Source organism: Microtus ochrogaster, linkage group LG8 (genome assembly GCF_000317375.1).
Source record: "Microtus ochrogaster isolate Prairie Vole_2 linkage group LG8, MicOch1.0, whole genome shotgun sequence".
Classification (NCBI taxonomy): Eukaryota; Metazoa; Chordata; class Mammalia; order Rodentia; family Cricetidae; genus Microtus; species Microtus ochrogaster.
In genome coordinates this window covers 19,773,258-19,796,831 of record NC_022033.1, presented here as the reverse complement: position 1 = coordinate 19,796,831, position 23,574 = coordinate 19,773,258, and the positions used below count along the sequence as shown (strand labels likewise).

The following is a 23,574-nucleotide window of genomic DNA, read 5'->3' as shown; positions in this document are numbered from 1 at the left end:
TGTGTGTGTGTGTGTGTGTGTGTGTGTGTGTGTGTAGTTGTACACTAGAAAAGAATATGGATAGGATTGGGTAGTAACTAGTTTCAAGAACCCATGGAGAGTCTTTGAATGTATCCCCATGGATAAAGGTGGGGTGGGGGCTACTGTTTATAACTAAATCAGTTGAGTATGACACACAACTGCTACTGCATACGAAAATCTTTTGCTTTTATACTTATCAGCCGATTTTATTTCTTTATCTGTGTTTACCCCTTAATCTTTATTGAAAAATGACTTAAGTGGTAACAGAAACACATGATCAGGCTGATTGATTTCAAACAAATAATAAAAAAGATGAAGTATAAATCTGACCAAAGTCATTCCTGAATATAAATTCAGGAATAAATAGGATTTTAGTTTGGTTCATTCCAAAGTTAAAATTATTACTCCCTCCCCTCTGCCCCCAGTACTGGGGTTAAGCTTAAGACTCACACATGCAGCCAGATATTCCCAGTCTTCTTATTTTTATTTTGAGACAGGATCTACTAAGTTGCCCCAGATGACCTGGAACACATTTTGTAGCCTAGCCAAGCCTTAAACTTCTTCTCCTGCCACAGCTGCATCACTAGGTGTAACTGTTGATGGTGGGAGCGGTGGGCTGGCTCCAGCATGGCTAGCTTTATATCCGAAATAACAACATATACATTGTATTCTTTTAAACATTGCTTGGCCCATGAGCTCTAGCCTCTTACTGGCTAACTCTCACATCTTGATTAACCCATTTCTCATGAGTGTAGCACCACAAGGTGGTGTCTTACCAGGAATATTCTTAACCTGCATCCATCTTGGAGAGGAGAGCTATGGCGACTGGCTCACTTCCCTTCTTCCCAGCATTCTGTTCGGTCTACTCCACCTATTTAAATTCTGCCCTATCAGGCCAAGCAGCTTTCTTTATGAATTAACCAATGAAAGCAACAGATAGACAGATGACCCTTATCCATCATTTCCCCTTTTTCTATTTTTAGCAAGATACATGCTTAAGAAAGGTCTCCATTATTAAAATTATTTAGTAAAAGTATCAAGTTATATGACTCCTAATAATAGACTGATTTTAAACTTCAAGGCCTCTTAACCAGAGGCCTCATAGAACAATTTGAAAGAAATAGAGAATGCAGACATTCAGTGGCTACTTGCCCTAACCCTCTTAAAGCATCTTGCTTTTTATCATGTATTCTTTTCAGATTAGAAAATAAACCAAAAAACCTGTTTAACACTTGCCAGTGAGGAGACAGTCTCAGCACCCTGAACAGAAGTGAACCTCTTTAACATAATAAAGCACATTGACTTAACAACAGCTAGCATCCTGTCTGCAGGTGGAGAAGTAGAAATCTAACAGAGAAGTAAGACAAAATGCAGAAAGCAAAGAGTAAAACTGTTATTTGCCCATGGCTTGACCATGTACAGGAAACCTTAAGGACTCTCCATTGGAATCTAAGTGAGTTTAGCAGGACTGCAGGAAAGAATGCCATTGTGTTGACTAAGGTTTGAAGATGACACCCGGTGATCCTTGCTCTGTGTCTTTCTCATCTGTTATGATAAAAACCTGTGAATATGATATGTATCCTGTTAAGAAAAATCCTCTCTGCTGGCGCACAGAAATCCATTCAAAACAGATTAAACCAAATTTAAATGCCCATGTTTTAATAAATGCAGTATTCTCAGGTGGCCGAGAGCATGGCAGGGAAACAGAAAACCAGGGAACACATGCATAACCTGGGACCCTTCTGGGCGCCCACTTAAATACCCTGTGGGAGGGGTCAGGACCTGGCATGCTGGGATTTGTAGTCCCAGGCGGGAGGCTGGGATGGATGCCAGGGGTTGGGGTGACGCTCCCAATTTAACATCATATTCTGTCTCCCCTGCCATGCGCTTGTCCACCCAAGAGTGCTATATTATTGAAACATGGACATTTTAATTCAGTTTGATTTGGCCTGATTGGATTTCGGTGTGCCGGCAGAGAAGATTTTTCTTAACATACCCAATGATTGTGTATGATTTATGGCAAAGGGAGTTTGGGGATGTAATTAAGATTACTTTAAGGAGTCAAAAAGTAGGTGATCTATAGAAACCTGACCTAAACACAGAAGACATATCAGTCTTGGGCTATAGCTCAGAGGTAGCCCGAAGGTCCTGAGTTCAATTCCCAAAAACCACATGGTGGCTCACAACCATCTGTAATAAGGTCTGGTGCCCTCTTCTGGCCTTCAGGCATACACACAGACAGAATATTGTATACATAATAAATAAATAAATAAAATTAAAACCATTTATGTTTAAAAAAAAGAAGAATCTGGGGGCTTGTCACGGACTCTGGTCATTTGGTAATATATTTGATATACCTGTTTCTATCCTAATAAAGCAGTTTTAGTTTTAAAATTAAATCTAACTATGGAATTCTCTCTCCTGCACATAAAAGCTCTGATTAGGTTATTAGCACAAACAGTTTTATGTGTGTCCTGCAAGTGGTATGGTTTAGGGTGCCAGTGTGCTAAAGGGCATTCACATAGTCTGCTAACCTTGCAAAGAAACTTCAAGCTGATTGGGTGAGCCAGGCATCATTAAACATACCTGTAATTCTTGTGTTCAGGTGGTAAAAGCAGAAGATCACGACTTCAGGGCCAACCTCAGCTACATAGTAAGTCTAAGGCCATTGTGGGTTACATGAGACCTTGTGTCAAAAATAGATAAAAATGATAGGCCAGTTACTTTCATACTCTGTACCCTCTCCAGCTGTCTCCTCTGTACAGGTTTTTCTCTTTCAGTGTTGTCTGTCATTTTAGCAGGCCAACTCCATCCTGCTCTCTTCTTGTTCTGTATAAAATATTTCTCTTTTTTGTACTCTGTTCTTTCTTTAATGTTTTTCCCCCAAAGAACATTGACTAGCCATCTTCACAGGGTCTCTGGGAATGTCCTACGTGTTTTGATTGAATTCCTTTTTTGTTGTTGTTTTTAAGACTTATTTTCTGTATATGAGTATTTTGCTTGTGTGTATGTATGTGCACCATGTGCATGCCTGGTGCCCATAGAGCCCTGAAGAAAGTGTCAGACTTTGGAATTGGCATTACAGATGGTTGTGAGATACCATGTAGGTGGTAGGAATCAAATCCAGAACCTCTACAAGAGCTTCAAGTGCCACGAGCCAAACATCTCTACAGCCCCTTGGTTGTATTTGCAATAACAAACAAATAAAAACCCCAGCAACAGGTAGCATTCTAATTCCAAATAAGTGCTGGACTTGTGCTTGATCACCAGTCAAGCAGAGGAAAACCACATCTCCTGTCTCTAGCCTCCCCTGAAAACACTTCTTCAGAAAGAATAGCAATCCTTTCTAAAAGATAAAACTAAAAATAAATTTAACTAGTAGCTTAAACTGTGCAAGTCCCAGTACAAAAACACAAGTAACGTGGAAAACCAACACAATATCACTTCTAAATATCACTAATCCAAACTGGGCAGTTTTGGTGCAGGCCTTAATCCAAGCATTCAGGTGGCAGAGGCAGGTGGATCTGTGAATTTGAGGCCAGCCTGGTCTCCAGATTGAATTCCAGGAGAGCTATGACTAAACAGAGAAACCCTGTCTTGAGGGTAAAAGAGAAAACGAAAAATCACTAATCCACGCTGGTCAAAGTGGCACATACTTTTAATCTCAGCACTGGCAAGCAGATCTCTATGAGTTCAAGGCCAACCAGGGTACAGTGAGACTTTTGTCTTGAAAAGAAGAAAAAAAAAATCACTGATCCCTCAGTAATAGCCTACAGTAAAAGAGAATCACATGAAATCCTAAAGAACTCAAAGAATGACTAAGTATGTTTAAAAATGGGCTAGGTGTGACAGTACATCCCTTTATCTTAGCACTTGGGAGGCAAAGAAGGCAGATCTCTGTGAGTTTATAGCCTGCCAGGACTAAAACGAGACCCTGTCTCAGGGGTGGGGGGTAAATTAAAGAATACACAAATTCCTGAATGAAGTCTAAGAAAAACAAAACAAAACAAAAAAACCCAGCTGACTGAATGAGAAAGCGGATAGAGGAGCCCATGGACTGGCACTGGTAAGACTACTTGTCATCACACCTGACAACCTGAGTTTGATCTCTGTGACTTACACAGTGTGGGAAGAGAACTAACATTCACAAGCTGTCCTCTGACCTCAACATACATGCTGTACCATGGTCATAAAAAATAAATGTTTTTAATTAACACAGTCAATTCAGGTTATGAAAGAGAATCAATAAAGAGAAATATTAAATGAAAACCATTGAAATACTGGAAATGAAAACCACAGTAAGATGAATAGAAAGCTCATGAAAAGCATTATGAACAGAAGTATTCAAAGAGAACACCAGCGTTTGAAAACAAGATGGAGAAATTGGGACACTGAACATTGACAAAGATTAAATTAGTAAGAAAATAAATGCAGTACTTTGAAGATGTATGTGATACCTTGAAAAGATCAGATTTAATAAGAATCATGGGCAGAGAAAAGGAGAATTTCATTCTAAAGACATAGAAACCATTTTAGTACAATCATAATGTTTCCCAAAACTAGGGAAAGAGATGCCAGCCCAGATACAGGAAGCATGTAGAATATGAGAGTAGACTAGAAAATGAACCTCACATATCACAGTGTGTTTACATCACTAAATATACAGAACAGACTAAACAAACTGGGCTGGGGAGGTGGCTCCGTGGACAAAGTGGTGGAAAGAGTGCTGAGTACATCACTGGTCCGTGTTTAAAAAATACATCCACAAGGATATCGGAGCGACCAGTTAAGCAAGAGAGAGATAGGAAAACAGCATTCTAAGACCAACAAAATGAGAGGAATTAATACTGTCCTCTTAATAATACTTTTAATAGTATGGTCTCATTTCTCCAATCAAAACACAGACAACAGTTTGAATTTTAAAGAGGGATTTGTTGCCACCAAGAAACACACCACAAAAGACACCATAAAAAAACTAACCTCCTTAGGATTAAAGGATGGAGAAAGGTAGTCCATTAAAATGTAACAAGCAAGCAAGCTTTTGTTTTCCTAAATCTGGTAAAAATATACTTGAAACCAAAACTAGTCAGAAGAGTTCCTACATACTCTTCAAAGGAACAGTCCATTAATGGGACATTCTAATTTTAAAACATACATTGAAAATGCGTATACACGGTTTCATAAAGCAAATAATACTAAATGTAAATTCACACATTAACCCCATCATAGTAAAAGTATCCTATATTCATCATTTGGACAGGTTATCCCAACAAAAAATGAATAAACAAATCATCCAATAGGATATACTTTAACAAGTATAAATACTAATGGCAAACAAAATGCTTGACTAATGAGAAAGTCACTAAAGAAATTAGGAAATACAAAAATCTCTAGTATCATAAAAATGGAAACACAAATACCAAAAATGTGGGGTACAATGAAAGCAAGCCTAAGAGGAAGATTATAGCTGTAAGTGCCCACACATATAAGAAACAACTATTTCAGATAAACTAACAGTTCACCTTAAGATCTTGGAAAAATAAGAACAAACCAAATCTATAATCACTAGACAGAAAAAAAATTAAGATCAGGGCAAAAATTAGTGAAATGGAATCAGAGAAACAAAGAATCACTGCAGCAAAGAGCTGGTTCTTTCACAAGATGGACAAACCTTCATTCAGCCTAGCTGATGGAAAGAGAGAAAGGCAGGTGTGGTGGCGCATGCCTTTAATCCCAGCACTGGGTCTACAAGTGGGTCTCTGAGTTTGAGGCCAGCCTGGTCTGCAAAGTGAGTTCCAGGACTTCTAGGGCTGTTACACAGAGAAACCCTGTCTGGAAAAACAAAAAGAAAGAAGAAAGAAGAGAAATCATAGAAATCATAAATGACTAAAACTAGAAACCTAAGTGAAGTAACTGGTTCTTACAGATAACAGTGAAATTCAGAAAATGATCAGGACATGCCTTAAAAACGTGTATTACACAGAAAACCTAAAAAAAACATGGACACTTTCTAGGTACATAGGGCATACCAAAATTAAATCAAGGTGAGGTTATTTTAACAGATTTATAACAAGCAACGTTGTTAAAGGACTTAAAAAAGAAATCTTTCCTAAAAGAGAGCCGTCCTGGATTAGCTTCACTGCTGAATCTGCTGACTTGTAAAGGACTAACACCAGTGTTTCTCAGGCTGTTAACAACAGGAAGCACAGAACACTCCAGAACTGGTTTCTTTTCTGAAACCAGTATTCTGATACCAGAACAAGATACAGACATACAGACACAACAAAAGGAAGATAGACCAAGCTACATAGCTGCAAAAATTCTCAACAAAATATTTGCATTCCCAAATCAAGATCGCATTGAAAAGATCATTGGCTTTGATCAAGTTATCTTTATTCTAGAGATTTAGCTATAGTTCTACATACAAAAATCAATAAATGTAATAATAACACTATGTAAACCTTTTCTAAAGAGTAGAAATCAGATGATCATCTCAATAGATTTAGAAAAGCCCTATGACAAGATCTGAACTCCTTCATTATGAAGAGATGGCTCAGTGATTAAAAGCAACTACTGCTCTTGCAGAGGACTGACTTTGGTTTTCAGCATCCATGTTGGGTGCTGTCACCACAGCTCCAGGGAATCTAGTGCCCTCTGCTGTCGTCCTTGGGCACCCACATACACAGACACACAGATACATGAATAAATCTTTAAAAAGAAAACAGATGCATCTAAGAGAATTAAGACAGCATCAGAAAAATAGGTGTTCTTTTTTGTGAGTTAGATTTTGTATAGTTACATAAAATTGTGTACAGATATATAAAAAGAAAGTAGAAACATTATATACTATAGAACATCATGCATAATAATAAATGCACCTTAATATATTGACACATAGCCAAAAATAGTTCACTAAAAATAAGCCAGTTGAGTGGCAGAAAAGGCAAATGTGCATGAGCTTGCCTCAAAGACAATATGAGGAAAATCAGGTATAGATTGCTACTGGAACATTTCATCTCAGAACTAGAAATAACTTTCTGATGTTGCATTTTAGAGGCTGAGATCACCAGACAAAACAGTTGTATTTCTTTACCTGGAAGTATACAGCTTTCTGGCCACAACAGAGGTAGATTCAGTCCTTGTAAACCTTTGTTAAAACATGACATGCAAATTTTATTGCTTTTTATGTAAATTGTAATTGTTAAGTATTTGCTTGATACTTAAAAATTGTATCATGCTGGACAGTGGTGACACACACCTTTAATCCCAGCACTAGAGAGGCAGAGGCAGGCGGATCTCTGTGAGTTCTAGGCTGGCGTGGTCTACAAGAGCTAGTTCCAGGACAGCTAGGGCTACACACAGATACCCTGTCTCGGAAAACAAAACAAAACAAAAAACGTCTTTCTCCTTTCCTGTCATATAGCTTAGTCCCAGTTCCAGAATGAAGAAGCTGCCTCAGGGTCGCCCTGTGCCTCCCCTTGGACCTGAGACAAGAGTGTCTGTAGTCTGGGTGGAACGCTACGATGATATAGGTACTGTATGAGGAAAAGGGTTTTCTCTAAGAACGATTAAGTTGCCAGTGACCTACCAAATGTCTGAAAAGGGCTGGTACAGAGACTTGCAGTTCATAAACCTGGGTTTGTATTCCAGCTTCTCTACCCATTTCAAGAAACCTGTTAATTGGGCATACTTGTGACCCTTCTTTTCTAGTTATGAATATTTGATAGATTAGTAGATACAAAGTCATTAACTGTTTTGTTTGTTTCCTAGTTAGTGTTCCCAGCCTTCCCAGGAGCTCTGGGTCGTCTTTCCATGTGCACAGGTGGTCTCGTTTTTATATAATTGCTTCCTTTGTCCTTAAAAGTTCTGCCATGGATAACTTTCTTAGGATTTTCATTTGACTTAAGAGCATCAGAAATGCATGCTTAGCTTAGCACCCTCTCCAGCTCAGGGTTTATAGGAAAGTGTCATTCTGCTTCTAACCATGCCCTCACAGCCACAGGTCATATTCTCTGAAAGCCCTCTGCTTTCGGTGCACTTGGCCAAACATTGTGAAAGACAGCTGTTTTTATGTGGGGAGTCATTAGGGTTCCACACTGTGGTGCAGCACAGATGGTACTTGTTGCTGCCTGTGAAGAGGTTAGGAAATGAATTCAGGAAAATCAGGCGGTGGTAACTGTAATGTTGTTGTTTTCTAGAAAACTTTCCCCTGTCAGATCTGATGACAGAGATCAGCACTGGTGTGGAAACTACTGCTAACAGTAGCACTTCTCTGAGGTATCGTCCTCTTCTTTGCTTGAGTTTATCAGCATGTCTGTGTGTATCTGTTGGTTACACTTAGTAAAAGAATAAAGAATTATAATCAAACAGTGGTTAAAGGCAAATAAGGAAAGAATCACGACCTGGAGAGATGGCTTGATGGCTAAGAACATTTGTTTTTGCAGAAGATACAAATTTTAAAAAAATAAAAATTTTAAAGAATCAAAGAAAGGGCTGGCAAGATGGCATTTATGTGGCCCCTTTTTTCCATGTTTAAATATGTGATAGACTAGTAGATACAGCTGTAAGCTGTTCTTTGGTTTCCCAGTCTTCCCAGGAGCTCTGAAGAGGGAAAAAGCCAGCATGTGAAATGCTCAGGAAAAAACAAAATTAAAAACTTAACTTATTGAAATACAATTGTTATACAAAAAGTTGTGCATATTTAGCGTGTTCAGTCTTAAATTTGGAGGTATGTTTTACATATGAAACCATCACCACTATATCCTGTAAACATACATTATCACCTCTAGAAGTCTCATACCACTCACAGTACCTATAATTTATTATTTTTTTGTTTTTTGAGACCATTTGTTATTATTATTATTATTACTATTACTATTTGCTTTGCCCTCTTAGACTTTTAATAATGTAATGCAGTATTACAGCCTTACTCAGTATAATGAACACTTTACTTCTAGGACTTACTTGTTCTGCATAAATGAAATTTTGTATTTTTCCACCAAAAACCTTCCTGTTTCCATATTTAATCTCTGACTTTATTTTATGTTCTTCAGATAAATTCTATTATGTAGAGGAATTTATCTTTATATGCGTAACTTATACGTATGTATATATAATTCCCATTTTGGGCTTTTGCTGTTACTGCTTGTACTCTGGGCTCTGTCTTGACACTGTCACAGCCATGCTGACAACAGGTTCCAGGCCCTGATACGTGTTCTTAAACCTCATAGAAAAGATTCTTGTGTCTGAACTAAAAGGACTTATCTTTTCTAAGATCTACAACTCTTGAAAAAGAAGTCCCAGTAATCTTCATCCACCCTTTAAACACTGGATTGTTCCGGATAAAAATCCAAGGAGCCACTGGAAAATTTAACATGGTCATCCCCCTTGTTGATGGGATGATAGTCAGCCGGCGAGCCCTGGGTAAGTGCTGTGTGTCCTGACTTTCTTTGTTTTCCTTCACCTTTAAATTTTATTTTATTCTTATTTTTTGATAATCTCATAGATGTATTTAATGAATTTTAGTCCTTTTTCACTTCACAGTACATTGCCTCATTCCTCTTTGTTCTACTGAGGCCCTGTCAACATTTTATGGTGTGTGTCCCACTGAATTTAGAGAGGCTCCATGTATGGCTGTGGGTTGGAGGTTATTGTACCATAGGATGCCAGCAACTGTATCCCTGTTTGCCTTCTTTAACACTTTCATAAAACACAAGTAAGGAGATGGTCTTAATAGTCGCTGCATGTAGAAAATGCTGCTGTTTAAGCTTTAATCTGGTAATATAAAAAGGCCTTCACTAACTGAATGAATTAACTACCTAACTAAAGAGGAAAACAGAGATGGGCTGTGGAAGAGCAGGCTTTGACTCTGTCCTGAGCTAATGTCTCTCTCAGCAGTTTCATCTTGGTGCTATGTTTGTCTCTGAGTTGGGAAACCATGGGATTGCAGTGAAAGAGTTCCAGTGTTGAGAAAATGGGTCCCCTGAACATAGCTCACCTGACAGCTTACTGACAGTTATTCTCACCTGTCTTCAAGGCTTTCTGGTTCGGCAGACTGTAATAAATATTTGTAGAAGAAAGAGACTGGAGAGTGATTCCTACAGTCCACCACATGTCCGTCGGAAACAGAAAATCACTGACATTGTCAACAGATACCGGAATAAGCAGTTGGAGCCAGAGTTTTATACTGCCCTTTTCCAGGAGGTTGGGCTCAAGAACTGCAGCTCTTAGAGCACAGTCTGCCCAGGGCAGTGGACTGCAGAATGGGCTCTGACATCAAAGCAAGACAGTCCTGAAAAACACAAGCGAATCACTCCCAAGAACTCACTGTTGAATCACCAGAACCACGATGTGAAGCCACTGGCTTGAGGACTGCCTGCTTTCTGATGATGGACCTCACACAGTCACACTCCTGCTGAAAAGGACAACAAGCATTTTAGCCATAAACTTTCTTTTAAAGTGACAATTTTAGTAAATATAAGCCTTTTGAGGATAAAGGCTTTTATGCATCAGTTAAATACATGCATTGGTAGTGTCAACAGGCTTGCAAGGTAGGAGCTGAAGATAGGTTATACCTCGCTTTTTAGGAGGGTGTATTCAAGATTAAAATCAGTCTCAGAACCTTCCAGAACTTTTTAAGGCTCAAGTTGACACCGTGAAGGAGGAGGTAGCAGCTTTGTGCTCATGTTTCGATCTATTTGTTACCTGTCATACTGACAGGTGAAACATAAAGGGTTTTACTCAGATGAGTCTGACATTAAAATATTTCCTATTTTTTTTCTCCATGTTTAAGCAAGTTGTCCCTCTCTCCGCTGTGGAGATCTGTCATATGGCCTCAGCTTCTTAGCAGACAGATGGCATGGAGGCACAGCTGTGTACTCTAATGGCTGTGAGTGAGCAACGATGCCTCCTTTCTCCATTACTGTTCAGTTCGATGGCCTGATGATAGGGTAGACATGGTTTCTTGATTAAATACCAATAATGGGAGTTCACAACAGGCTGAAAATTATTTCAGGACCAAGCAGCAAGCTGCAGTAGTTCTTGGAGGGTTCTATTTGTGGTTCAGAAGGAAGTGTCCCACTGCCACTCAGCTCTTTAGAGAGCAGCTGCTTCACAATCCACAGAATCAGTGTCATCTCCATAGGTGGCAGCTGCTGTTATGTTTCCTGGTCTTAGCCAGCTGAAGGTACAAGTCCCTGCCAGGACTCTGGAATATTTCAGTCACTTGACTGTTGTTTTTCTGCAAGGGACTAAGCATAGGAGGTAGCCAGAACCAAACTGCTTTAGGACTCCTGTTACAGTATTCACTATATTCCAATTTTTATGTTCTTACTCCTTCAGTAAGATTATTTGTCTTAGAAAACAAGTGACATGTATAGTCCAAGGAGGAATAATCAGAGATTAACAGGGCTGTTCCCCCATTGTCATTAAAATCTGCAGATCAGGGTCTACTGTTTGGTTTGAGGTTTTGCTCTTTCCCTAGGATATTAGGGGCAGTGTTATACCTGCTCCTCTGTGCAGGTGCCTCCATTCTAGAAGTATGTCTTCTGCGGTCCCTGAGCAAGAACCGTGGGTATAGCATCCCGTAGGCTGAAGTTTGCCACAACCCCCCTTTTTTTTTCTCTACTCAGGTACAGACCCCCCCCCCCATCTTCCTTGTCCTTGGTGTCATCCTCTTTCTTCCCACTGTGAGTCTAGTTTCCATTCAAGGCATACTGTTCTGTCTTTGATTTTTTTTTTAAAGCCAGGCAATAATCTAATGTCTTCAGGTGATACCATGGGGTAAGGAATGTTAAAAATTAGTAGTGAGGTTTTCCCTAAAAATATTCTAGTAATTCAGCAAGAAGAGGTGAAATTGAACAACCTTTAAGATCCTTCCAGACTGACACTTCATTTTTTGTTCTGTGTGAGGTGAATAAAGAATCTGTACATACATGTGCAACTTAGAACATTCCAGAGGCTACAAATAACTGATAAAGATGTACTTCTTTCCTACTCTGGGGATTGTTTAAATAATACCAGAAAGATGACGTATGGGATTTATGTGTTGAGGTGGGCTTTCTAGCCCTTCCCCTTCGGTTGGCTCTAATTTCTAATTCTTTATAATTTTGATAACTTCGGTAAGAGAACAACAATGGCAGATGTAGTTTGAAATCTGGGGTACATGGTGATTCCCCAAGAAGGGAGGGAAGCCCTAGTGTGTACAGCCAACAGAACTTGGGATGCACCCCCTCACTGGTTCCTTCTGCTCCACACACCATCTACCTACCAGAGGGTGTGATAAGAGCCTTGGGTCTCAGAGTGTGGTTTGGAATCCTGCTCATTGAGTTCACCCTCCTGCCTGCGCTAAGATCACTTTGAACAGAATCTTGTCGGAGGAACATACTTAGTACTTACAATATTCTTAGAAGTTCACTTGATAAATTTGCTCACACAGGCTCAGAAACTTTGAAGAAACACTGGAACCAATCTGGACTGTGGTTTAAACTGTTTGGTAGCTGTACTTGGATGCCTAGGCACTCTCAAAGAGGAACATTTACTAAGGGTATTTAGGCTGGCAGCCCCCTCCTGTTCACTTCTGAAACTGGGGGCGGGAGTAGGGGAGCACAGGAGACAGGGCTCTTACCCTCTTCAAACCCTGCTACCACCTTTCCCATTTGTCTAGAGTTTCCTCTTAAGACCTCCTGGCCTTTGGCTCCTTGAAAAGAAGAACTCCAGTGGTAGGGCAGCCCTCCCAGCCATACAGATGCATGTGCCATGCACATGTGTATATGAGCATCTCCCTCTTCAGCTCCCCGATCTTAGGGTAGCTCCATCATGGGGCTCACCCATAAAAACACCTACACTTTGGCTGGCCCTGTCGGTGTCTGGCTCACAGGTAGTAGGACAGTCTGGAAGAACGGCTCCCTGTCTCCATTAGGGGAGAATCAGGTTCTGCAGGCTGACCTCTCCAGTGATGAGTTTTCCAGGGTGTGGAACTTCCCCACAGAGTCAGCCTTGTGCAGAGCTGGGTAGGTGGTGACAGCTGTCCTAGAGGACATTTGACACTCTCCTGGCGTCAGTTGTCCATTAGCACTTAAAGCCTGTTCAGGCGGATCTTTGGTGTTAACAGTGACCATTGGCACCCGCTGGTCTGTTCTCGGCACTCCCTGACATTCCCTCTTCCTGAGGGATCCACCTGGCAGTGGAGTCGCTTGTCTCACTGCTGGCAGAGCCTGGCACTGCATAGTGTTTTCTCACAACAGCCACCCTTGTTCTTCAGACAAGTTTTTTAGTGAGGAGAGGAAATGTGTAATTTGGGATTCCACAGTGCCTTGCATATGGTAGGCGCCCAATACCTATTTGTTGAAGCAAATCAAGTTCTTTGTCCCCACAGTGACCAATGCATCTTCCTCTGAAGGGCTTGGCAGTTGTGGCTAAAATCTAAGTATCATTATTTGCTCGAAACCATATTTACAGTTTGTATGAATTTCGGTATATTGCCAAGATGGGATCTTTTTCCTATTGTATTTTCTGTAAATATTTCTGCCACTGATCTGTAAAGTAAAGGAGATGTAAATATGAAGGTGTGCCTGTGTCCCTCGCTGCCTGTGTTGGATCTGCGCTAGCCTGGGAAGAAGGTGCAGAGGTTCGTATTTATGCCTGTCCTCCGTCCACAAGAAACCCACGGGATATTGAATGTAATACACACAGTCGATTAAATTTTAAGGAGCTTCTTATCTAATAACTTGGTGTGTCCTTTTGGTTGTAGGCCGCGGGGCTGGCTCCTGCTTGGTCATTCTTACGTCACTCTCTCCAGGAGGGTCTGCTCAGTTTTAGCTAATCTAGGTTTTCACTCTAGGTTTTTTAGTTTTCCTGAAATACTCAAAATTAGGCTAATTTTAAGAGAAAAGGACATGCCCTAGTGCTGGCAGGGGTGTGTAGAATTAAGATACAAAGGGCTGGAAGTTGGGGGGTTTTCTGCCTGTAGAGAAAAGTAAGGACATTCCCAGATGGGGAGGGCACAGAGGTCACCTATGCCCTCACTGCCCCTTTGCACTGGTTGGCTCAGAGGGCTTTACAAGAAACATGTTGGGGCCATGAGCCTGGGTCATAGGTGATGGGCTGGCGAATCTTGGACACATAAGTGAGAGCTGTTAATATGCCTGCCTGCACCCGGAGCCACCCCTCCAGCCTGGCACCAACTCCACAGAACTGCTGTCCTGCTGCATGTGAGCTGCCTGGGACCCAGAGCCGCCTTCTCCCTTTTTCTTACCCAGCTCTACCTGTCAGCACAGGACCTACAGCTGGGCCAATTGGCAGAAGAAGCTGACTTCAGTGGCCCATTTTGCGAAAGTTTCATAGCTAGCCAAAAATATAAGGATTCAAGTTTTTCCACCTCTGTAGCTCAGCTCTCCGACACAACTCCATACTGACCCGGCACCTAGAAATCCCAGCCCCGACTGCTCCTTTTCTGGCCTCTGGGCCTGCCTTGTCCACAGCCTGCCGTGTTCTTAGGTGCACGTTTGAATCCTGTTTACCCAGACTCCTGTGGGTCTACTCAGCCTGGCCTGGTTCCCCCTCTCTGTAGACTGGCGTCCTCCTCCATGACTTGCCCTCTAACCCAATTTTGATGCATCAGCTTCCCAGTCTAGGATGACCCTGACTTCAACCTGTGCTCTTCCACTATGAGATGCTGTGTTCTCCCACATCATGCCTGCCTCCTGCCCAGTCATGATTCAACCGCAGGGGTGCAGCCTCAATGAAGGAGGGTGAGCCTAGGAACTGGCACGTTTAACGTACCTCCCAGCCCCACTCATCTTTTGAAGACTGCACAGGCCAGTTTATTACAGACATCCCCTGACTCCCAATGCCCACTTCCTGCCACAAGTGTAAGTCCAGGCCAGGTGGGAAGGATGATAGGTGTTGTCTTGCCCCACCGAGACAAGGGGCCAAGTTTTTAGAAGTCCCTTGCTAAAACTCCTAATAAAGGTAAGTAGAGGAAGCTTCAAAATAATGTTAGTGTTAAGTGGTGGCTCAGTGTGTGGCCCGACAGGTTTAGCCTACAACGTTCTAACAAAGTCTGATCCCATCTATTTGTGTTTGGAGGGGCAGATGCACCCAAGGTGTTTTCCTCCTCGTCTCTATTAGAACTGGGTCTTTGTCTGGACGGAGCTTGCCGTTTCGGCTATTCTGGCTAGCCAGCTTGGCCCTAGGATTCCCTGCCTCTGCTGGGATTACAGGAAGGCTGACAAACCCACCTTTATGTGGATTCTGGAGACTCCCCCAACTCTGGGCCTCATATTTGTGGGATAAGCATCTTATCCTCCTCCCCTATCTCCTGTTTTAAACTTGGGAGACTCCACATAAAAGCCAGATGTTAGCCTCTTGTGGGGGTGGGCAGTGTGGCAATGCTGCATCTGCCTTTCCTGTGCGGCAACTGTTGCTGGAGCTCCCCAGTCTCTTACCTTCCAGCACTGAGCTTCCTCCGTTTCCTACAGTGCCCTGTCCCACAAGCGCGGCCGTATGCTGGTGTGCGTGCGTGCGTGCGTGCGTGCGTGCGTGCGTGTGTGTGTGTGTGTGTGTGTGTGTGTACACGTGCCACTGGAAGCAGCACCCAGGGCCCTAGCTGGTTCATGGCCACATTAACTATGAGTAGGCGAGTACCTTTTGTGGGCCAATGTTTGTCCTTCTGTTTCTCTGAGTTTAGAATTGCTCAGTTTCCTCAGAGGCTCGCATGAGCCCTGTGGCTGCTGGGGTAGTCCAGCCCTGGCCGTCCTTCTCAGAAGTCAGCCTGTCTCCCAGCCAGACCCTTTCAGCTCCCTCTGCCTGAGGACTGTAACTTCCTTGTTACATCATGCTCACTGTTAAGTCACAATTGGGCTGAAAGCAGAGCCTGGCCAAGCCGCCAGGCACTCAGGGGCAGCCTGCCTGCTCAATCCAGGTGGCTTCACATGGCCACAGGTGCACAATGAAGTACCCTCTGGTGCCGCTGGTGAACGACCTCACGCTCTCTTTCCTGGTGTTCTGGCTCTGCCTGCCCGTGGCTTTGCTGCTGTTCCTGATGATCCTCTGGTTACGATTCTTACTCAGTCAAGGTAAGCTAGTCCAGGCTGGTCTCTTCATTTTGGAAGTGGGCACAGAAGGGGAATAACACAGCATTTTAAATGCAGCTCCAGTTGAAATAAGTTTTTTCCTTCCTTTCTTCCTCCCTATCGTGTTTTGTTGTTGTTGTTGTTTTGTTGTTTTTGAGGTAGGGTCTTATTAGACAGCCCCAGCTGTCCTGGAATTCACTATGTAGACCAGGTTGGTCTTGGACTCAGGTCTGCCTGCCTCTGCCTCCTGAGTGCTGGGATTAAAGGTGTGCACTGGCATGCTGGCAGTTGGGAGTTTCTTAACAGAGTTTGATTGACACGTGTGCGTGTCTGCTTGTCTGTGGCCCCTCAGGGCCACTGCTCGTGCTCAGGCTGAGCTGCTGAATTAGGAAACAGTGCTCAGGTACCGAGCAGAGCTCAGACTGGCTCTCAGCTTTATTCGGACCCTCCCCCGTGTGCTTTTGTAAACAATGTGAACAGCGGGGCATAGAAGCCTTTGCTGTTTTGAGGGGGGAGGTGACACTATTCTGGTTTTTGGCCAGGCCTTCTCTGGTACACAGGATCATGGAGGCTTGTTGACAATGGTCCTGACTGCAGCACTTTAGCGAGACTGGGTAAAGCAGTTCTCAACCTGTGGGTCACGACCCTCTCACAGGGGTCACATCAGACATCCTGCATGTCAGATACTTACATTACAGTTCATAACAGCAGCAAAATTACAGAGAAGAAGTAACAATGAAAATAATTTTATGGTCGCGGTTCCCCACGGCTTGAGGAACTGTATTAAAGGTCGTAGCATTAGGAAGGCTGAGAGCCACTGAACTAAAGGCTAACATAACTGACCATGAAAGAGGCTAGGTGGCCGGATGGTTGGGATATAGCAAGAGGCACCCTGTCTCCCCAAAGATCCCTCTTAACTCAGAGGCTTTTCTTTCCTGTTTCTAGGCTCTGTGACCTTAGGTCGACTGGGCAACAGTATGCCCAGCTTGCTGCCAGCTCTGGTCACAAGTTACTGAGGCGATGTGAACAGCACCCTGCATGGCCTGCCCCATGATCCTCTTGTCTGGCCTGCTCATGGTCTCACAACAGTTTCAGAGGGCCTCGAGTTTCTGAAAAACATGTTTTAAGCATATTTACCTCATTCCCAGGGTGGGCCAGAGTCCTCCTCCCTTGGGGCCCCACCCAGGCAGTAGGCCTGGCAGCTAGGGGAGTCGAGGCTTGTTGGAAGCTGTCTCTGGCTGGGTGTGTGAGTTGGTAGAGTGCCACATAGCACGCAGGAAGCCATGGTTCTGATAAACCAGGCATGGTAATACCTGGTGTACTCTCAGCACTCGGGAGGTAAACACAAGGGGATCGTGTCATCCTCAGCAAGTCTGAAGCCTGGGATACACCAGACCTTCCCTCTGGAGTCTAGTACCGGTTCCTTGATAGATTATACTCAAGTCAACTTTGAACATTTAGAAGTCATACTGAATGCCTGACGCATACCGTCTCCCTCCAACCCTGAGGAGAATCCTGTAAAGAGTCCCCATTGCCCACGTGGGGAAACTGAGGCTTGCCAGGAAGAAGCAACCTGCCCAGGGTCACAGCCTGGGCAATGTCATCGGTACAGATTTCAGGGCTGCCTGAGCCTCAGTTTCCTCACCACAGAGTGAAGGCAGTCACACCCCCGTACACAGGTATACGACTTTCAGGCTGAAGAAAGGCTTTATGAGATCTAGTGCTCTTGTTGCAGGGAGCCAAGGACCTGTGTACATGGTACCTAGTAGGTGCTTGTAGGCTCAGCCAGTGCCGGCTGAGTCAATGGTAGCTGTGTCAGTGTGGAAGGAAGTACAGCAGTGACTTTGGGTGGCTTCTCTGGAGATGACATCTTACCTCCGCCTTTGATCTTCAGTGAAGTCGGTCACTCAGAGGTGACAGCACCCTGGCGTCACTGTCTTCTAACTCTTAGTTTCTCTGTGTGTTCTGCCCTGGTGCTGGGATCTGGTCCAAGGTGGTTGGTGGCTTGCAGCCTCAATAACCACAGGCCTGTAGTCTTTTAGCGTCATACATTCTGAAAGATACAGGTAGACGTCAGGCATCCATCAGCTTCGGGTGTGCCACCGAGGTCTCCTGTGAAGTGAGTGTGGCGGTTGAGTCGCTCAGGCCTCTCATGATAGAGGTGTGTGCTTTTAGGGATTCTTTCCTTCACGTGTGTGTTCACCACCAAGCAGTACAAATCACAGATGTTTGGTAATGGCTGGCCTAGAAGATGAATGATGGGCAGGTCGGTGACGCAGGGTCTCTTCAGTGTTTCTTGTCTCTACAGAGTCGAAGGAAGATTATTCAGATTTATGTTTCAACTGGGAGCCCTGGAGCAAAAGACCTTCTGAGTCTGGCCATGAGGAGACATTCTGTGACTATGAGGACAGGCACTACTGGTGAGCCTGTTCTACCTGGTAAGATCTTTGTGGGGGATCCCAGAGACTCAGAGACTGCACGAAGACCTTGGGCCTGCCAGCAGCTGACTCACTAGGGCAGACTGCCTTGCTGTATGGCTGCCCTGTGCCCTGGTCATGCTGAAGAACTGACTGTCCTGCCATGCTCTACACGGCTTCAGGGATGTGACCTGACTGGGACAGTGAGGATAGGAAGACAGGGCAGACACACAGACATAGAAAAGCTTGTACCGGGTGATCTGGGTTCTCGGAGGGAGCATGTTTATTGCATACATTTGGATAGGGAGGCAGGGTCCATGGTATACAGCTGGATGAGAAACGTCTTAGGGTTTTATTGCTGAAAAGAGACACCATGACCGTGGCAACTCCTAAAAAGGAACATTTCATTGGGGCTGGCTTACAGTTCAGAGGTTAGGTCCATTATCCTCGTGGTGGTAAGCACGGTGGCGTGCCGGCAGACATGGTGCTGGAGAGGTAGCTGAGAGTTCTACATCTGGACCCACAGGCAGCAGGAAGAGACTGAGATACACTAGGCCTGGCTTGAGCTTCTGAAACTCAAAGCCTGCCCCCAGTGACACACTGCCTCCAGCAAGGCCACACCTCCCAATAGTGCCAGTCCCTATGAACCTTTGGTGTCATTTCCATTCAAACCACCATGAGAAATCAGGGTCTGTGGTACACAGCTGGATGAATGTTGGAGGAGGCCGCTAGTTGGTTCCCGGCTGCTCAGAACCAAAATAATCACACAGATACTGTATTAATTAAATCACTGTTTGGCCCATCAGCTCTAGCTTCTTATTGGCTAACTTTTACATCTTAAATTTAACCCATCTCTATTAACCTGTGCATCACCACTAGGTCATGGCCTACCAGCAAAGTTTCAGCATGACTGTCTCCAGCGGCAGCTCCATGGCTTCTCACTGGCTCTGCCTTCCTTCTCCCAGTTTAGTTTTCCCCACCTAGCTCTGTTCCCCTGTAGCTCTGCTATAAGGCCCACAGTAGTTCCTTTATTAACCAATGATATTCACAGCATACAGAGGGGAATCCCACATCAGGTGAAGAGACAGGTTTAGCTAAACCCATAGGTATAGTCTCTGTAAGAGAACAGTCTTCAGGCCACGCACATCTGGGGGAAGAAAACTATAGTGGGCTGACGTGGGATTCCCCTCTGTATGCTATGAATACCATTGGTGAATAAAGAAACTGCCTTGGTCTGTTGACAGGTCAGAGTAGAGCTAGGCAGGGAAAACTAAACTGACTGCTGGGAGAAAGAAGGCAGAGTCAAAGAGAGAAGCCATGGAACCGCCTCCAGAGACAGACATGCCAAAACTTTGCCCGTAAGCCATAGCCACATGGCGATACACAGATTAATGGAGATGGGTTAGTTTAGAATATAAGAGCAAGCTAGAAATATGCTTAAGCTATTGGCCAAACAGTATTGCAAATAATATGGTTTCTGAGTGGTTATTTCAAGTCTGGGCAGCCAGGAACAAACAAGCAGCCTCTTACTACAGCCCATGATACCAGTCTTCGTCCTGGGTTGATGGTCCTGGAATGTACCAGGTGTGTCCCCTCTACATTCTCATTGTGAGAGCTATGGCAAGGATATTCCCATCTCCATATACGCTGGGAACTTGGAGTACCAGGTTGGTTAAGGAATTCACCCAGAATGCCAAGTGATGGTGGTGTAAGCCTTTAATCCCTGCAACTTGAGAGGCAGAGGCAGGTGGATCTCTGATTTGGAAGCCAGCCTGGTCTACAGAGTGGGTTCCTGGACAGCCAGGACTACACAGAGACCCTGTCTTGAAAAAAAATAACCAGAGGAACAGTGTGGTGATACTTTGTGCTGTAACAAAGCTTGCCTGAAGATCAAAGGGCGGAGCTAGCCACTAATTGGCCATAAAGGCCAGGCAGTGATGGCACAAACCTTTAATCCTAACGCAGGGAGACAGAGGCAGAGAATCTCTGGGAGTTCAAGGCTGGACTACTCTGAGATTGACTCAGTCTCAAAGAGAAACAGTCAGGCAGTGGTGGCCCACACCTTTAATCTCAGTACTCAGGAGTCACATGTCTTTAATCCCAACACTAGGGAGGCTGGGCAGAGAGAGGAATATAAAGTGGGAGGAGACAGGAACTCAGGGCATTCAGTCTGAGGATTTGAAGAGATAGGATACCCCATTCAGTCTGTGTTATGTCCAAATCTGCAAAATCCCCCAAAAGCCAACAAGGAGACCGAGTCCCATATGTAAATGCAAAGAGCCTTTATTTTATGCAAGTGTGCAAACTCGGTCTCTCCACATGTCCAATGTATTGTAATAAATGGAGAGCCCCAAGCTCAGTTACAGTAGGGTTTTTATAGTAGTAAAGGTGGGGGTGAGGGGTTTCTGAGGTTCAAGATCCCTGATTGGCTGACATTTGTCTACGGGTGTCCTGGTGAGTACTTGCTGTCAGGTGGTCCTATCTACAGCGCTTGGAACGTTAGGCATTTCCTTTGGATGGTCTGTTCTTGGGTGGTGCTCAGGTAATCTCAGTTTGTGGTTCTTCCTGCAACCAGGTATTGCTTCAGGGTAAACTACCGAGACTCAGGCCTCCATTAAATTTTATCGACGGCTGAGTCCTACACTGGCAGGTGATAATGGTTGGAAGTAAAGAACTTCCTTTGGATGATCTGTTCATATTTAGCTTATCATGGCTGGCTCCTACAGTCTGAAGATTCGGTAGAGCTAAGAACTAGTGACTGGCTGCTCTGCTTCTCTGATCTTCAGGTAAGCTTTATCTGTTAGGTCACAAACAAAATGTCAGCACAGATCAGTCTTGGCATCCATTTCCACAGGGCTAATGCCATTTCCATCCAGTGACTCCTGGATACATGTCGACATCACACTAATCTTCTGAGCTCCATCACCTGCCCAATTAAGCTCTCCATGTCTGGGGGTGGGATTCTCCACTCCCATTGCCACCCAACACCCAGTGGCCTTGTCCCCTTCTCTTTCCTACCTCCTTCCACACAGAGGGGCAGCTGACTCAGGTAGCTGACTCTAGCCACCACCTCCTGGCTCAACCTCAGGCTCCCTCACATCCAGCCATGACTGCAGGTCCTGGCGACACACATCTCTCTGTCCTCACGGCTGTCTGACTGTGAGCATGGTCAAGCGCCATGCTGTCTAGTTGACATGGCTGGTGGAGGCGGAACTGTGAACTAGGACCCCTCACCCAGCCCTCACCGTGCCTTAGAGCCCTTGCCTAACCTTTCTGGACCACAGCCTCACCAAGTGAGACCTTTTCCCCAGAAAAACTCTCACAGAATCACGTGATGGGTTGGTGCACAGCGTGGGCTTCATGATTGTTGAAATCACACAAGGCTCCACGGTCAGAAGTCTGTGTTTGACTTCACTCCCTGTCTTTGTTTTGGTGTCTTAGTGTTTGGGTTTGAACACAGAGACTCAAGCATACTAGGCAAGCTCTGTACCACTGAGTCACATACATCGCCATCCAAAATTCTCAGTTTGGGAACAAGAGACCATCCATGTCCATTGTTAATGGGCCCCATAGTCAATGAACAGGGCAAGCAAAGAATGTTTTGACTTCATGAAAGGGCTTGGCCTGTCTACAGATGGATAGAGGAAGGTCATTGGTTAAAAAAATAAAGAAATTGCTTGGCTGGCCCTCATAGGTTAAAACATAGGTGGGAGGAGTAAACAGAACAGAATGCTGGGAGGAAGAGGAAGTGAGCTCAGAGGCCATGCTCCCCTCTCATGGGCAGATGCATGAAGCTCAGACCCAGGATGGACGTAGGCTAGAATCTTTCCCGGTAAGACTGATGCTACACAGATTATTAGAGATGGGTTGATCAGGATATGAGAATTAGCCTGTAAGGGCTAGAGTTAATGGGCCAAGCAGTGTTTAAAAGAATACAATTGTGTGTTGTTATTTCTGGTAAAGCTAGCCGGTGGCAGGAGCTGGGTGGTGGAATGCAACCCACAGCTCCCTTCAACAACAGATAGCCCCCCCCTCCACTATTTCTCTGCATCCCTTACCCTTCACTGACTTCATTCCTAGCCCAAACACTTCTTATTCCCGGCATGTTCGTCTAGGTATCATCTGGGCCCAAGTGGATGGTAGAAAGAGAACACTGGAGACCAAGGAGCCTTCCTGGGACCTCCAGTGGTCAGACCTACCAAGCCTGTTGCCGAATCATCCGTCCTCCATCAACACAGATGACCTGAAGTCTTTCAGAGAAGAGTCAGGCCCAAGGAGTTTATAGGGGACAGCTGGCCAGCTCAACTCCCAGGAGGTGTGGGGTCCCTATTAAAGAAATGGGGTTCTTCTGTGCCCTGCCAGAGCTTCTGGTGTCTGTTCATTCACCCCCGACTCCCTCTGGACTGTCCCACCCTCACGTCTGCTCTGTCCCTCTGAGCTTCCAGCATCACCCATCAAGCTTGATCCTTGTTTAGACTGTAGTGTGCCTGTCTACCGCGTCTGCTGTGTTCTCCTTACAGCGGGAGCTTGTGTGAGTGTTCGCTGTGTGAGCCCCACTCTCCCGAGAGCCTCATGTGGGACTGTGGCTAAAAGGGTTCTATGATGGGAGATCTTGGTTGTCCTTCAGTTACAGAGAGGGAAACTGAGGCACAGCAGTTGAGTAACTTTGCCAAGACATAGTGGAGGAACAGGGATTCCTCCCCAGCCCAGTGATTCCTCAGGCATGTGCTGACCCAGTGTCCATCCTCTCCAGGTGGGGAACTGGACACAGGTGGTGGGAGACTTTTAATTATTTTTTTTAAGACAGGGCGTACCTATGTAGCTCTAGCCTGGAACTCACTGTGTAGACCATGTTGGCTTCAAACTCACAGAGACTAGCCTGCCTCTGCCTCCAGAGTGCTGGGATTAAAGGAATGTGCCATGGTGCCTGGAGAATTCCCAAAGTCTCCTGCAGCCCTTCTGGTTGCCCCAAGGCGACAGGGAAGATACACTAAGGGAGGAAACAGGCCTCCCAGGTACTATCTGATGTCACATTGTCCCTCCCGCAACATCCCACTGGACAC

At 44.5% G+C, this 23,574-nt stretch overlaps 2 protein-coding genes across 11 annotated transcripts in view; both read left to right on the top strand.

Annotated features, from left to right (window-relative positions):
* Positions 1 to 13,581, top strand: part of Ralgapb (Ral GTPase activating protein non-catalytic beta subunit) — a 93,495-nt gene extending 79,914 nt beyond the window's left edge. For all 8 annotated transcript variants that reach the window (XM_026787307.1, XM_005363006.3, XM_013352161.2 and 5 more), the window contains 4 exons: positions 7,445 to 7,553; positions 8,220 to 8,298; positions 9,296 to 9,444; positions 10,058 to 13,581. In XM_026787307.1, coding sequence (XP_026643108.1) covers positions 7,445 to 7,553; positions 8,220 to 8,298; positions 9,296 to 9,444; positions 10,058 to 10,251 — 531 coding nt within the window. In that variant the 3' untranslated portion in view covers positions 10,252 to 13,581. The remainder of the gene's footprint in view (positions 1 to 7,444; positions 7,554 to 8,219; positions 8,299 to 9,295; positions 9,445 to 10,057) is intronic.
* A 2,158-nt stretch (positions 13,582 to 15,739) lies between these two features.
* Positions 15,740 to 22,871, top strand: Adig (adipogenin). Of its 3 annotated transcripts, XR_001229295.2 has the most exons (4): positions 15,740 to 16,097; positions 18,403 to 18,532; positions 21,215 to 21,297; positions 22,627 to 22,867. XR_001229295.2 is itself a non-coding variant. In XM_013352100.2 (3 exons), exons 1-2 carry the CDS (start codon positions 15,971 to 15,973, stop codon positions 18,516 to 18,518), a joined length of 243 nt encoding a protein of 80 aa, XP_013207554.1. In that variant the 5' UTR covers positions 15,740 to 15,970; the 3' UTR covers positions 18,519 to 18,532; positions 22,627 to 22,871. The 3 variants fall into 3 exon arrangements, 2 of the variants coding, with proteins under 2 accessions (XP_013207554.1, XP_005363065.1); XM_013352100.2 differs by lacking the exon at positions 21,215 to 21,297 and having other exon boundaries at positions 22,627 to 22,871; XM_005363008.3 differs by lacking the exon at positions 21,215 to 21,297 and having other exon boundaries at positions 18,403 to 18,514.
* Positions 22,872 to 23,574: the final 703 nt, after the last annotated feature.

What these genes read in the sequence shown, in the direction of transcription:
- Adig (XM_005363008.3), top strand. Translation starts at nt 15,971, where the DNA reads ATGAAGTACCCTCTGGTGCCGCTGGTGAACGACCTCACGCTCTCTTTC. An exon ending in ACGATTCTTACTCAGTCAAG is followed by an intron (nt 16,098 to 18,402) that starts GTAAGCTAGTCC and finishes TTGTCTCTACAG; the next exon opens with AGTCGAAGGAAGATTATTCA. An exon ending in TATGAGGACAGGCACTACTG is followed by an intron (nt 18,515 to 22,626) that starts GTGAGCCTGTTC and finishes ATGTTCGTCTAG; the next exon opens with GTATCATCTGGGCCCAAGTG.